We start from the raw sequence: 15,128 nt of genomic DNA on the forward strand, positions 1-15,128 counted from the left end.
GTACAGGCCTTGGAATCCGAAGTTTCTTGTTCTGAAACTTCAGCGCGTGTAGTTTTGGGGAGTAGCACCCTTGTTATGTTTCTTATGCCCAGTCATGCGCTGCTGTGGATGCGGGGAAGACTTCGGATCAGACAGATCCGTGGGCGCAGCCGAAGTTTCCGGCGGACCCGTTGGCGCTTTCGCCTTCGACGAAGTTGTCAACGAGGGCGCTTGGGTTGTGTGCTTTGTGCGGTGCGATTGTACGCCCCCGTCACAAGACCGCAGTCGAGCCTGGAAGGGTCGGGGACGGGCGTGGCGGCCCTAGAATATTCCGCATCAAGGTCTAACGTCCGCGTTGGACGTTTGGTCATCCGATGTACCCGGGTCACTTTTGGCTGGTGTCGTGGCTGAGGAGGGAGACTCCACGTGTGACATTCCGTACGCGGCCAACCGCTTCAACCGGCGCTCCTTAAGGGTTTAAGGAGTTTACACACCGAACACCGCTTCTCGTCGTGCTCTAGGGGGAGACAAGAGTTACACGGCGTGTGCTAGTCCTTCCATGGATATCTGACCCTACATACAGGGCAGAATCTAAATGCAGTCCTTTCCATAGCAGAAGGAAAGGGTGACCAGACCAAAAAGGAAAGTAGTGGAAAAGACTAAAGACATAATAACAGTATGGCAAACCCCGAGCCTACTGTAGTCCGAACGCTGGCTTAGACGCCGGAACCCACAGCCGTAGACGATTCCCCCCGTAGTCTTTGTCGAAGATGTTATTGATGGGCGAAGTGACTTAACGGGGAATAACCGACAATTCGGTAAGATAAACAATGTCTCAAGAAGAGCTCCGCTATAGGGCGACCAGTTATCTGGGCGGAAAAAAACAATCAGAGGGACCTCGGCATGTGAGGGATTTTGGGTACTACACGTCACGATAGGGATAGTGTTTGACACGCCTATGCCGACGTCCCCTTTCGGTCCCCCGAAAGACAAGATGCAATACTCCGCGGTTACCACTGGATGTCGGACCATATGCACAGCATGTGATTCTAAGCAGATTAACAAGCATCAGAACTTTGCAGTTTATGAAAATTGGAAACTTTAGAATAAAAGGATAGACTAGACCTAGCAAAATTGAACCGTGAATGTTAAATTGTCAGACAAACAAGCAAGTCAAAGGATTAATTTAATAAACATTTCTTTATTAGGTAAATTAACATTATCTACAGCAATAAAGTAGAAATACGTTTTAAAACTGTACAAGCAAGGACAGTTCTGGAAGGAGAATGGGTTTGGAGGACCTGTGTCCACTTCAGTGGAAGACAGCTTGCAGTAAAAAAAGGCAAGGAGTGTCTTGCAATCTCACGACAACTCTAGACATTCCCACAAGAAAAGGAAATGAATACCCCAAGCCTTCCCGCGGCATAAAACCATACTAAAACGAGCAACCCATGTCAAACCCATTTCTTTAGGCCTTTGTGCATTTAAAAAATATACTTCATTTAAAAAAACGGTACCAGGGAGCAGACCTAAACAATGCAACTCATCCACCCGCTGTACCTGTATGGCAAGATCCATCATACCTTGAAAAAAAAATTTGCAATGTAAATCGGGTGATCCAGAGCAGGAAGGTTATATAATCCAATTAAGAGTGAAGAGATGAAAATTGCAGAAGTGTTACACCGCAGACAGTCAACTTGTGGGTGGGACAAGCTGCTTCCTCTGTGTTACAGTAACATGGAAAAGCACAGTTTAGGGACTAGGGACCACAACTGGAAAAAGGTTGCAGTATGGACTCACTCAGGCTTTGAATTTCAAAGAGTAGTCAGAAAGGGACGTAACTGCCATTTATCTTTGGCATCCAGGATATGCATCCGTGCAATGAGATTGTGAGGCTTGACATAGCTGGGCAAATTGGACAACGTGTGGGATGGGGCAGGCAAGCCAGCCACCCTCCAAATCAAAACGTGGGTCGAGTCGTTGCATTCAAAACTTTGATAATCCATTACAAACATACCCCGTCCCCAGTGTTCCTCCAGTATAAAGTGCACCATCATACTCACATCCTCCGTGATCTACCCAGTACCCTCTGAGCAAAAGCAGCAATGAGTTTCCACATCCTCTACTCCAGTAGCCCAGAGCTCCTGCAGTACTGATTTCTCTAAAAAGGTCCAGTCAGGATTTGTAGTCCGTATTGCACATGAATAAATTGAGGCAAGTTGTGAGGGATGACATTTCTCCAACTTCAAAAGAATAAAGCGAAGACACTGAATAAGCAGACAGAGGGCATCCCCAGACATAGTGTTATAAATGGTGTGAGGGCAATGGAACTAAAACAGCACACATCTACAGAGACAAACTGCATTCTGAATAAATTACCAAGCTTGGAAAAGTAACAGTGGCCAAAAACAGGAGAAGCACTGCATGGAATAAAGCACAAAAATGTGTACAGCCAGGTGCTATGCAGTGGAGATCTCAGCTGTGGGCAGTTGACAACTCCATCTTTGTAACCCGTGGTACATATGGCCATACTTCAATCCAACACAAGCATGCTGCTGCGATAAGCTTCACCAAAAAGCTACATTCTTCTCAAGCTCTCTTCCGTTAGGGAGGGTGACGATCACATTTGAATTGCAGCATGAATTCAAGAACCTTCATGTAGAGACATGCTGGATGGGAGGACAAATCCGGATAGTCCAAGCCCTTCTTGCATATAACTTTAAAGGTGGCGTAAGGACCAACCAGCAGTAGACTACTTGGCCTGTAGGTGCTAGACCAGTCCATCTTGTAGGCATGCAAAGACACCATTCGGTCATTGGTAGAGTAAATAGCCTTTCAGAGAGGCTGGTAGCGGAAGGTTGTGGATCTCACTTAGTCTGTCTTTACCCAGAGCAAGGCGCACCGACCTCCGGCACAGGTCCATCAAGGGTAATGGCTCAGCTGCAAAAGAAAAGCGAGAGTTAGCTGATTCAGACAAGTGATCAATACCTATTAGCTACCAAACCTCCAGGTATGCTGAACCAAGTGAGCTGCATTTGGCCCATAGGTTTGCGGAATGGTTCAGTCGTATCCTGCAGACGAGAAGCCTTGCAAGACCCAATTTATCTGATGGGGCGTGGTCCTGCCACCAACATACCCAATTCATAAATAGTCAAAAGAAGTTGTACAACCAAAGGATGGCAGCAAGCCCTTTGCAAGTGCAGCATAAAACAAAACCACAAGTCGACCAGTTATGGTCCCTGCAGGAATAATAACTCGCTTACCACTGTACTGCTAATTAAGCTACACAGTCTGCCCAAAGAAAAGTCCATTGGGCTGTGCAGGGACTCAAAATCGCATTAAGTGACCAGAACCAGACAGGTAGCTTCGATTTTGCATGGTTATTGGTTGCTGCACTCACTGTTGTGCCCACGTATCAAAGTTATTGCATTGACTGTTGTGACCCTTCAGACGTTTCTCACTCTGTCAATTCTCAATGCCAGTAAGACTGAGATCCTCCTCAATGGGATACCAGTGTACTCCTCTCGTCGCCCTCTACCACCGCCCACCCTTTCCCAATCTTTTGAAGCCAAAAACATTGGGGTCATTTTCAACTCTCCTCCATCCTTGACGCCTCACATCATGGACCTTACCAAGAAGTGCTACTTCCAGCTCCACCTCCTCAGGCATTCTTCCTTCTCACCTTCCCCCAGAAGCACAATGTCTCCAAAGCCCTGGTCCTCTCTGGGCCAGACTACTGCAATAGCTTCTCTCAATCTCCCCCTTTCCTCCCTTCGCCCCCTTCAGCTAATCCAGAATAAGGCTGTAAGACTTACCCTTGGCCTCATCCCAGGGACTCTCTCTGGCCCTAAAATCTCTCCACTGGCTCCCGGTGGCGGCAAGGATTAAATTAAAGACCCTCTGATCATCCACAAGGCCTTTTGGGGCCTGGGACCATGCTATCTCCATCTTTCCCTCCCTAAATAGTCCCCTGCTAGATCACCAGGCTCCTCTAATTCTAACTCTTATGCACAAATGCTTCTCCAAGTAGAGTGGGGCCAGGTCTCCTCAGCTGGTGACTCCCTTTGTAACAGCCTCCTTGCCCCCGTCGGACTTGAGCCAGACCTCAAGTTCTGGAAATTGCTCAAAACTGCTCTACCCCTTTCCCTGCCCTGCCAATCACCCCACTGACGCTTTGACTGGCCTGATCCTCATGAATCCCACAGGATCCCAGCACCCCTCCGCACACTGCACTGCAGGCCCCTTCTTGGTGGCACCACAGTGAGCCTCCTGTACCAGTACTTAGTTTAAGGTTCTCCTATATCCCAACAGACTTGTCCACTCCTTTGTCCCTCGTTCCATCCCCTGCACTTCTACCAATGCACTTGCATGGCCGAATGCCACGAGGCCTAGTAGGACCACTAGTGTATATTGCTGTATTTGCCATTTATTTATTGTGCATTTGTAAGGCACTTACACATCAAGCAAATTGTGCTTCGAAGCACCCACAGAGCAACATGCGAGAAGGGGATGACATGCGAGAGAAAGCAAATAAGAGGCAGACCTACTAGGCCTTGTAAGCATTCAGAACGTGCAAGTGCAGAGAGAAGGGACAAATTAGTATGGGTAAGTGCTAGTTGTACCTCGAGGGAAGTGCTAGGGAGTAAACAGCTGTTAAGTGACTTGGTGAGAGTGGTCAGCTGCCAATAAATAAGTGCAGGCCAGTGGGTGCCAAGGCAAGTGCTGGGAGTGGGCGGTTGCTGAAGGAGAGTGTGGGCGGCAAGGACCCAGGGAAGACACATAAGGGCTCTGGTCACCAATCTCAGCAACTGTGGGGTTTAGCAGGGAAGGGAAGGAGGAATCGTTTATTTCCCCTGATCCCTTCCCATTTAGCCATGTGGCGCTTTGAGCATTTCTACGGTGCTTTATTTAACAGAATTATTTCAATCAAATAAATCCAGGTGTCCCAGGTCTAAGGTTGCTGTATTTACTGTTCTGGCCCTCTACCCAGGTGTCCCAAATCAAGTGTTATTGCTTTGACTGTTGTGCCCTTCTCCCTCTAACCAGGTATGCTATTCTAGGCGTGACTGCATTGACTGTTGTGCCCCTTCTTTAGGCCCCACTCCCTCTGTGCAGTTATCCCAACTCTAGGCATTACTGCATTGACTGTTCTACCCTCCTTCGGCCTCTGTCCAGGTGTACCAAACCTAGGTGCAACTGCATTGTCCATTGTGCCACTTTAAGCCCTCTCCGTCTATCCAGATCCAGGTGTCCCGATTCTAGAGGTTATTGTATTGACTGTTGAACCCCACACAATCCCCAGTAGCTAAGCAATCGCTGCGTCTCCAACCACACACTTCACCCACTGCAGGTTTGTACATCGGACGTGGAAACAAAAGACCACTAAAAAGAATGAACCACGAATGTTCACGACCCCTGGTTCAACAACCACAAGAGCCCCAAGATGAACAAAAAACCACATAGGAGCCAGAAAGGAAAGGGCAACAAACAATCACAAAGAACTTTCAATTATGGTCTAAACTACCCACAACCTCAATAACTACAAGCAACAACTAACCACAAACAGCAAAGACTAAACCCCAAGGACGAGGAAACCGATCAATCCATAGAGAACACACACTCAAAGGAATACAACTCACAACCCAAACACTGCCTAGCCACACGAAAGACAAAGAAGCCAGAACAGACAACAGAAATAAGAATACCCAAACCGCTAAGGAAGGGCCAGATGGCCCGAGGAGACATACAAACAGAGCAAAGACTATTGTTCGCTACCTCTCTACATACAACTGCGTGGTAGGCAGAAACCGACCAGCAATAAGCGCTACGAAAACAGACCACACCAGGACATGAAACGCCACCACTAATAAACCATCCCAACCCGGTCTACACCATGGACAATACCACAACCAGAATCGGGGACAAGCTGGAATCCATCAACCTCTACACGCCACCACCAAAGACTGGAACAACGGACGGGTACCTAAACAATTCACCACCAAAACCATCATAAACCTTAGCCTACTCAACAAAGAGACCGATCACCAAAGAACCACACCACCCAACAAGTTAAACCAGGAAAAATCCACCAGCAACGGAAACCCATCTGACAACAGCAGATCGAACATTACAGACTACCCTGCAGCCTTCTCAATGTTACATCCAGGGGCGTTGCTAGGGGGGGGGCTAAGGGGGCTATAGCCCCTGATCTTTTGGTTGTAGCCCCGGATAGAATCTCAGGAGCTACAGCCAAAAGACTACTTAGCCCCCAGTCCCAACAGTTCTGACATCAGCTTAGCCCCGGGTCTTTTCCAGACCTAGCAACTCCCCTGGTTACATCCATGGCAAAACACTCACTAGAAATCCATGACCTACAGACGTGCCATTTCCTACAGAAACCTGCTCAGACAACTAAAGCAATCGCGAATTAAGCAATACCAGACAATTATAAAATACACGCCAATAGAAAAAAAAAATGAAGAGGCGGAATCGCAATCATACATACACATCCGAACATCTGAACTCATCACAAGCAATGCAGAAGCCTATGAATGCCTTCTTATCAAGATGGAAGACCAAACCAACATAGTATTCTTCTTGATCTACAGGCCACCTTCTTACAACCCCAATTTCGCATAGAAACTAGCAGACACGGCCGCCATTGTATCAACCCACCACGACAACCTAGCCATACAGGGAGACTGCAACATATGGTTCCAAAAAGCCAAATGTCGCACAGCACACTCACTCACTCACTCTGCATACTCTTGGAACCTTCGCATTTTAAGCAATTAGTAAATGGATCCACCCACGAAGCACGATGCACCCTAAATGCAATTTTCTGCAGGGAAGGACTAGGTGCATCCACGCCACCTACACCAATGGTATGGAGTGTCCACTCCATAACACCATTCTAGCTCACATCCCAAACCTGCCTACCGGCTGGAAAGTGCACCATACCAGCAAGAAAAGCAACTGGAAGAACAAGGCCCTAACATTCTAGACTCAACCTGCCCAAGCAACAACCCACCAAAAGACACTCCAATTGGATCACCAAGGCCCTCGACCAACTGGCACCAGCGAAAACAAAGTAACACCAAAAGAAACAGTGAGAAAAATGGTTCACAGAACTACTGAAAAAAATTAAACCACAAAATAAAGAAAATGGAGAATACACCAGAGTCATAAAATACCAAAGAAAACAAACTATACAACTCAACAGTCCTCAAAGCAAAAAAAAAATTCTACTACGCCACAAGAAAAGAATCGGCAAACAATCCACAGAAAGAACTGTTCAAAATCAGATATAAAAAAAACCTTCCTACAAGAACTCCATCATCCTGACACAAGCACTTTGTGACCAGATCAACCACCGGAGATCAAAAATAGACAATCCAGGAGACCAACCTAGACCGGGCAACTACAACTACGATTGCCACAGACACTGGGCAAAACAGATACAGCAAAACTCACCTGCCTAGAACCAATCACAGAAGAAACCTTTGTCACACTGATCAAGGACACCAACCTTTCAACTCCCTGAACTCTTCAAAGGAATCCTCAACCACAGAAACAAAGCAACATTTGGTACTTAATGAATCTATCCCTCCAAAGAGGGAATAGGATAGTAAAGTCTTTCAAATAAGCATACATTAAACCATTGATAAAGGAATCAAAAAAGCACAAAGCAACTACAGCCCAATATCCAACCTGCCCTACCCAGCAAAGATCCTGGAGAGCCAAGTGTACAAAATCCTTATACATTGAAGCAAATGGAACTCAACCGGTCACAAGTTGGCTTTAGACCAATGAGAGGAACAGAATCTGCACTTTTATTGATCTGGGACGACCTGAAAATAACCGCATACTATTATGCCCAAACGGCCCGCATACTACTGGACATAGCATTTGACACAGCCACGCAACAATAATAAAATGATTGGCGCGGATTCCTGTATGCCACAATCCATCAAAGTGGCTTAACTTAATTCCTAACAAAACCAAAGAACCTACCCAACAGCGTTCACCGCAATCACCAAAAATATATCCTGCGTAGTCCCGCAGCGATCCAGCCCCTCTCCTTTTCAACATCTACATGTGCCCACTTATGAAAATCATCCGAACCCACAGACTTCCAGCCTACAACTATGCAGACGAAACCATTGTGAAAACAAAGAACTAAGGAACAAAATAACAGCCTCAACAACTGCCTGAGGGATCCTACAACCTTGAACTGAACTTGGAAAAAAACAGAAGTTACTTCTTACCTGGTAACGTACTTTCGACAGGATGTTCCTCCGACGTATTCCTTATCTTTGATAATACGTTTCCAGCTTGCTGACCTTGGAAATTTTTTCTGTAGAAGGCGCTGCGCGTCGACGTCCGGCGAGTCGATGTCCCTCGACGGCCACCATATCGGCGCCGACGTCACCATGCCCACCACAAATAGACACGCGCTGCGTCCGTTGCTCAGTTCCGTTTTTTAGTATAAGAAAAGACTTGCCTGAATCGGTTAGTAACCTTGAAGGAGCGAAAGCCGCAACCACAAGGGAAGTTATCACTGCGGGGGATGGATGGAGGGGTGATAAGGAATACGTCGGAGGAACATCCAGTCGAAAGAACGTTACCAGGTAAGAAGTAACTTGTTCTTCAAAGGGATTGTGTCCTCCGACGTATTCCTTATCTTTGATAGACTCCCATAGCAGTGGTATGTAATTGGAGGAGGGAGTGATTGTGTTATGTATCCCTTTAGGGATGGACCGAGTGTAATACGGCCTTGCCAAATCTGGTCTCTTGAGCAGTGGAGGAATCCAGATTGTAAAATTTTGTGAATGTATGTGCGGATGACCATGTGGCAGCCGCACATATGTCCCGGACCGGTACCCCTCTCTGGAGAGCCGAAAAAGCTGCGATAACCCTGGTTGAATGAGCCCTGAGGTTTTGTGGTGGCTCTTTCCCTGCTAGTCTATAACATTCCAGGATGGCCAACATAATCCACCTGGAGATGTTTTGTTTTGTTAGTCCCAACTTGTGACCTGAGTATCCTACAAACAGCTGGTCTGCTTGCCTGATCCTAGCCATTCTGCTGATGTAAAAGCTGAGAGCTTGCCTAGGGTCCAGCCTGTGTAGCCTTTCCTCCTCTTTCCCCGGATGGGGAGGAGGGTAGAATGAAGGCAAGGTAATTTTCTGAGTAATATGGAATTCAGAAACCACCTTTGGGAGAAAATTAGGCTTCACCTGAAGGACAACCTTGTCCTTGCGGAAAATTGTATGTGGGGGTTTACAGGAGAGAGCTTGTAGCTCACTCACCCTCCTAGCAGATGTTAGTGCTACAAGTAGGACAGTTTTAAGTGTGAGAAATCTCAATGCGCAAGAGTGAAGTGGCTCGAATGGAGTGCCCATTAAGAAGTTTAAGACTAAATTTAAGTCCCATAATGGAACCTGGAATGGTTTTGGAGGGTAAACATTAGTTAGACCCTTGAGAAATTGTACCACTAGAGGAATTTTGAAATATGATGGTTCCTCCGCAGTGAGCTTGAAGATAGAAAGCGCTGCGAGATAGCCTTTTACAGTGCCAACTTGAAGGCCTGAGTTTTCCAAGTAGAGTAGAAACGATAACACCGTTGGTGTACCACATGAAAAAGGGTCGATTCTTCCCTACACCAGCTGCAAAACTTGTTCCAACGGCAGCGTAATAAAGACTTTGTTGCTGGTCTTCTGGCCTAAAGCAACACCTCCATGACGTCATCAGGGAGATCCCAATCCTTGTACCTCAACCTTTCAGAAGCCAAGCGTGAAGGTTGAGGGTTCTGGTGTCTGGATGGAGACCCTGACCTCCCTTCTGCAAGAGAATATTCTCTTTGAGTGGAAGACGGATTGGAGGACAGATGGACATATCTAGAAGGTCCGGGTACCACGTTCTCCTGGCCCAGTCCGGGGCAATTAGGATCATGGTTTTCCGGAATCTTCTCAACCTCCTGATCATTTGAGGGATAACAGGGACTGGTGGAAACGCGTAGAGGAGTGGAAACTCCTGGTCCACTACGAACGCGTCTCCTAGAGCTCCTCTCGGGGGAAATTCCCTTGAACAGAACAGATCGCACTTCCTGTTGGTGCTTGTGGCGAACAGATCCACCTGAGGGGTTCCCCAAAGGGCGAAGATCTCTTGAAGGACTTCCTGAGCTAGCTCCCATTCGTGGGAGACTGCTCTGCCTGCTCAGACTGTCCACTGTCAAATTCTTCGCTCCAGCTAGGTGGACTGCCGATAGAGATTCCTTCCCGAATTGCCCAAAACCAGAGCTGCATTGCCTCTCTGCACAGTGGCAGTGATACTACGCCTCCTCTTTTGTTGAGGTAGTGCATGGCCACCGTGTTGTCCGTCATTATCAGGACATTTCTCCCCTGTACTGATGGCAGGAAAGCTTTCAGCGCTAGTCTGATCGCTCTCAGCGCTAATAGGTTGATATGTAGTCTGGACTCCGATGGAGACCAACGACCGCTGATGGTCAAGTCATTGGCATGGGCTCCCCACCCTGTGAGCGAGGCATCTGTGACTACTGTTATCTCCGGCTATGGTTGCCAAAACAGTTCTCCTTTCAAGATGTTCTCTGAATAGGCCCACCATTGAAGGTCGTGTGCTACCTTGTCCGGAATCCGGAGGAGGTCTGACATTCTCCCTGAGAATTGTGACCACTGACTTCTCAGTGCCCACTGAAGAGATCTCATTCTCAGGCGAGCCTCTGGCACAAGGAAGATGCAGATGCCATGAGGCCTAGCAACCTCAAAAAGTCGAAGGCTGGGAGACACTGGGCATTCTGAAACTTGGTGACCATCTGTAGAATATCTTGAGCCCTCACCTCTGGTGGCGAGGCTTTTCCCAGGGAAGTGTCCAGCAACGCTCCAATGAACTGGAGTCTGAGATGGTATCATCTGTGACTTCTTTAAATTGAGGGAGAAGCCCAGTCTGAAGGAAGAGGCAGACATAATCTAGCTGGGTCCGGGCCTGTTCCGAAGATACGGCCCTGATCAGCCAATCGTCCAGGTAGGGATAGACGTGGATCCCTTCCCTCCTTAGACTTGCCGCCACTACCGACATCAGCTTGGTGAAGACCCTCGGGGCGGAGGTCAGCCCAAATGGCAGAACTCGAAATTGATAATGAGATTTGCCAATTGCGAACCTCAGGTATTTCCTGTACTTGAGATGGATTGGCACATGGAAATAAGCATCCTGAAGGTCAAGAGATGCCAGCCATTCCTGGAGCTGGAGGGCCTGAAGGATCTGAGAGAGTTACCATCTTGAACTTGTCCTTCCTGAGGAACTTGTTAAATTCTCGCAAGTCCAGGATGGGTCTCAGTCCTCCGTCCTTCTTTGGTATGAGAAAGTAGGGGAGTACCAGCCCTTGTTCCTGTCTGCTACAGGTACCGGTTCTATGGCACCTCTCTCTAGCAGGTCCATAATTTCCTGCAAGAGGAGCGGATCTGGAACTTTTAGGGAGATGTTCCCCGGTGGATGACTGAAGGATGTCTAGAAAGGGTAGGCAGTAACCTTGGGCAAATGTCTCCAACGCCCAAGCATCTGACGTTATAACCTGCCATTCCGTCAGATGGTGAGTTAACCTGCCCCCTACAGGTGTCTTGTGTGCAAAGGCCTCAGAGTGGTTTGGAGGCGGCTGATGCAGATGCTGAGGGTAAAGAGGCACCTGCTGCTGCGGTCTTAGTACCTTTGACCCGTCCACCTGGGGTGGATCTTCTTTGGCCTCTTTGAGCCGGCTGTCCTCTGCCTTTTCCGAATGCGGAATAATAGCGAAAGGACTTTCCTCTCCCAGAGGTTCCTGAGGGGCGAAAAGGAGTTTGGCGGATAGCAGCTCCTAAGGATTTTGCTGCTGCTTTAGAAGTCTAACTTTTCCAGATTGTCATCAGCCTTTTTTCCGAATAACGAAGAGCCGTCAAATGGCATATTCAAAAGTCTGGCCTGTACATCTGGAGCAAAGCCAGACTTTCGCAACCACGCATGCCTGCGGATTGTTGTACTAGCCGCCATGGCCCTGCTGATACTGTCAGTGGAATCAATGCCATTTTGAAGAGACTCGCACATGGCATCTTTGCCATCTTGAATGATGTTAAGGAAGGCTTCCTTCTCTCCATCGGGTATCCAGTCAGCCGCTGATGAAGCACACTCCCATAATGTGTGACTGAACCTGGCGAGCGTACAGGTGGCGTTGATGGACTTCAGCGCCATACTACAGGCAGAGAAGACTCTTTGCCATAGAGTCGTACCTCTCGTCGTCCCTGTCCTGTGGGACAGTAGGGTAAGCAGTCCTACTGCTGGATGAAGTTGCCGCTTGAACCACAAGGCTCTCTGGGGTCGGGTGTTTTGACAGGTATTCAGGGTCAGCAGCCGCTACCCTATACTTTGTCGACAGTCTTTTATTGACTGCTGGGATGACTTCGGGAGTCGCCCAATTGGATGCAATTTTTTTTTGTAGGGCTGCATGGAAGGGGACCACCGGGTCCTCCTGTGGGCCTTTGTCCAATATATCCGTTAGATCATCCTGTTGGAAAACCGGCGAAGGCGCAGACCAACCCATAAACTCAATTATTCTTGCCATCAGGGTTCTTCTATATGGTGTTGTTTCGGCATGTTCCCCTGGGTCTGGCTTTACAAATTCCACTTCTGGGGAAGTGTCAAGTCCACTGGCCTCGAAGTGAGTCCTGTAGTTCCTTCAGCCTCCTTTCTTCAGAGGTGAAATCCTCTGCAGCAGGCAGTGTGGATCTCTAAACCAAAAGTTTCTTGGTCAGAGTCTTCTCTTTCTTCATAAATTGAAGAAAGACCAGGGTATTCTGATCTCTGAAATGGAGTAAAGCCCATCTCTAGGGCCGAAGGAGCCAAACTCGTCGTTATTGGACGAGAAAATGTCGAAGCCGTTGACGCCAACGTAACAGGCTTCGAAGGCGCCGAAAATGGCATCGAATAAACTGGAAGGGGTCGCGAAGAACTCGAGAGGATCGGGATCCTACTCGAGGGCATCGACGATGGTCTCGGCATCGTGCCGGAGGCCCTGGAAAACACAGTTGGCTGTGGAGCCTTGGTACTCTTTCGTTGACGAGTCAATCGACCGATGCGTCGAGGAACCCTTCGACAACGGCGTCGATGGCGCCGACCCGTGCGAAGGAATCTTTGACGACGGCGAAGGAACACTCGACGACGGCGAAGATGGTGCCTTCTTACCCGATGGCTCATGGCGCTCTCGGGTGGAATGTTTCACTGGGTGCTGCGACTCGTGGCGTTTTGATTTTTTGGGTTTTTCACCCGGGGTATCACCCTCAGCTGTCTTTGAGGGGGTCGAGGCTGCGTTCTCGAAGATGCTTAACATTTTCTTTCTGAATTCCTCCCACTCAGCTTGAGAACTGTGTTTGGTGGGACAGGAAACTCTTTCTGGGGACACCGAAGACGAGGAATGGGACCTTCGACGTCTCTTTTTTTAGTGTCTAGATCTCGACGAATGGTGGGAGCTGCTTCGAGATCTAGAATGGGAGGGTTTGACGGCGAGGAGAAGAATGCCTCGACTCAGCCGACGAAACCTTTGAGGAGGATTTGGCTGATTTACCTCTCTCGCGCTTCCCCTTTCGCTCCTTCAGGGCTTTCGCCGTCATGGACATGCAGTCCTCACACTCCGAACAATGGTGCTCGGACCCCAAGCACCATAAACAGACCCTGTGTGGATCCGTTATTGACATTTTTTTTACCGCAGTCTCAACATTTCTTTAAGCCGGATCGCGGCGACATCGGTTCTGATGAAGCAGCCATCGAGAATGATAAGTGAATATTCGTCGAAATAGATTTAGATAAACCTGACTGAACTGAGCAACGACAGTCCGAGGCCCCACGAAGCGCGGAAAAACCGAACTGAGCAACGGACGCAGCTCGTGTCTATTTATGGGCACGGTGACGTCGGCACCGATACGGTGGCCGTCGAGGGACATCGACTCGGACGTCGATGCGCAGCCCCCTCTACAGAAAAAATTTCCAATCCAAGGCCAGCAAGCTGGAAACGTATTATCAAAGATAAGGAATACGTCGGAGGACACAATCCCTTCGAAATAATGCTCTCACCTGCAACATTCGATGGAGGGAACCCACTGGACTGGCCGATCGGCATGGGAACGCAACCAGGGACTATGTAGTAAATAACCTAGGAATACTCATGGACACAAGACTACCCCCTGGAACCGCAAGACCATGCATATTGCCAAAAAATGCTTCTTCCTCCCACAGCTGCTCTGGTGGATTACACCACTACCTCTCCTTCCCCCACAGAACCCACATTCATAATCCTGTTACTCACAAGAATAAACAGCCTCTACATAGGAATGCTGGAAAGACTCACCAATAAACTCCAAATGGTACAAAATGCAGCAGCCCGGATCCTATCAATACTGAACAGACGAGACCACACCAGCACAGAAAAGACTTCTTTGGTTACCAGTAAAAAAGCACACATTCAAAGCACTCTGCATCGCCCACGAAGCCTTGCACAGACAAGGAGCTGAATTCCTCCAAGACAAGGTTGCCGATAATCGCCCAGGAAGGGAACTAAGATCCAGCAAAGAGCTACAAATAAAAATAAAAAAAACACCATAAAAAGGAAATTCAGCAGAACAGCATTCTCACGTCTGACTGCTAACATCTGGAACACCATGACCAAAGAAATTAGAACCACATAAGACATCTTCAGGAAACTGCTCAAAACCTGGCTATTCAGACGACAACTAAAGCCTCAAAAGGACACCAGCAAAAACACCATACAAACTAGAGAGCAAACTAGTTCAGCCAAAGAACCGCAAACAAGAACCCGACTAGTTCCCGTCAAGAGTCGTACCAAAGGCACCAACAAACCAACAGACTTACTAACCATCTTCCCCTTCCTGCTCCTCCATCACTGACGGCACTACACCAGACCTTGGACTAGCCGCACTACACAAACAAGCCAAGAATCAATACTATGTTCACACCCAGCATCTCTAGATGCTGAAGCGCACCTAGAATGAACCACCACATAATCAACAATGCAATTACACACCAAGATATGGGATGTTACAGCTACGACCACCCATGACTCTGGATCCCTTATGGACACCAACCACTGGGC

The 15,128-nt window shown here is 48.1% G+C and overlaps 1 protein-coding gene across 2 annotated transcripts in view; it reads right to left on the reverse strand.

Moving 5' to 3' along the window:
* Window positions 1–1,160: 1,160 nt before the first annotated feature.
* Window positions 1,161–15,128, reverse strand: part of SPSB1 (splA/ryanodine receptor domain and SOCS box containing 1) — a 379,914-nt gene continuing 365,946 nt past the window's right edge. For both annotated transcript variants that reach the window (XM_069610025.1, XM_069610026.1), the window contains exon 3: window positions 1,161–2,919. In XM_069610025.1, coding sequence (XP_069466126.1) covers window positions 2,792–2,919 — 128 coding nt within the window. In that variant the 3' untranslated portion in view covers window positions 1,161–2,791. The remainder of the gene's footprint in view (window positions 2,920–15,128) is intronic.

Source organism: Ambystoma mexicanum, chromosome 8 (assembly GCF_040938575.1).
Source record: "Ambystoma mexicanum isolate Mex_15411 chromosome 8, UKY_AmexF1_1, whole genome shotgun sequence".
In the NCBI taxonomy this organism is placed as follows: Eukaryota; Metazoa; Chordata; class Amphibia; order Caudata; family Ambystomatidae; genus Ambystoma; species Ambystoma mexicanum.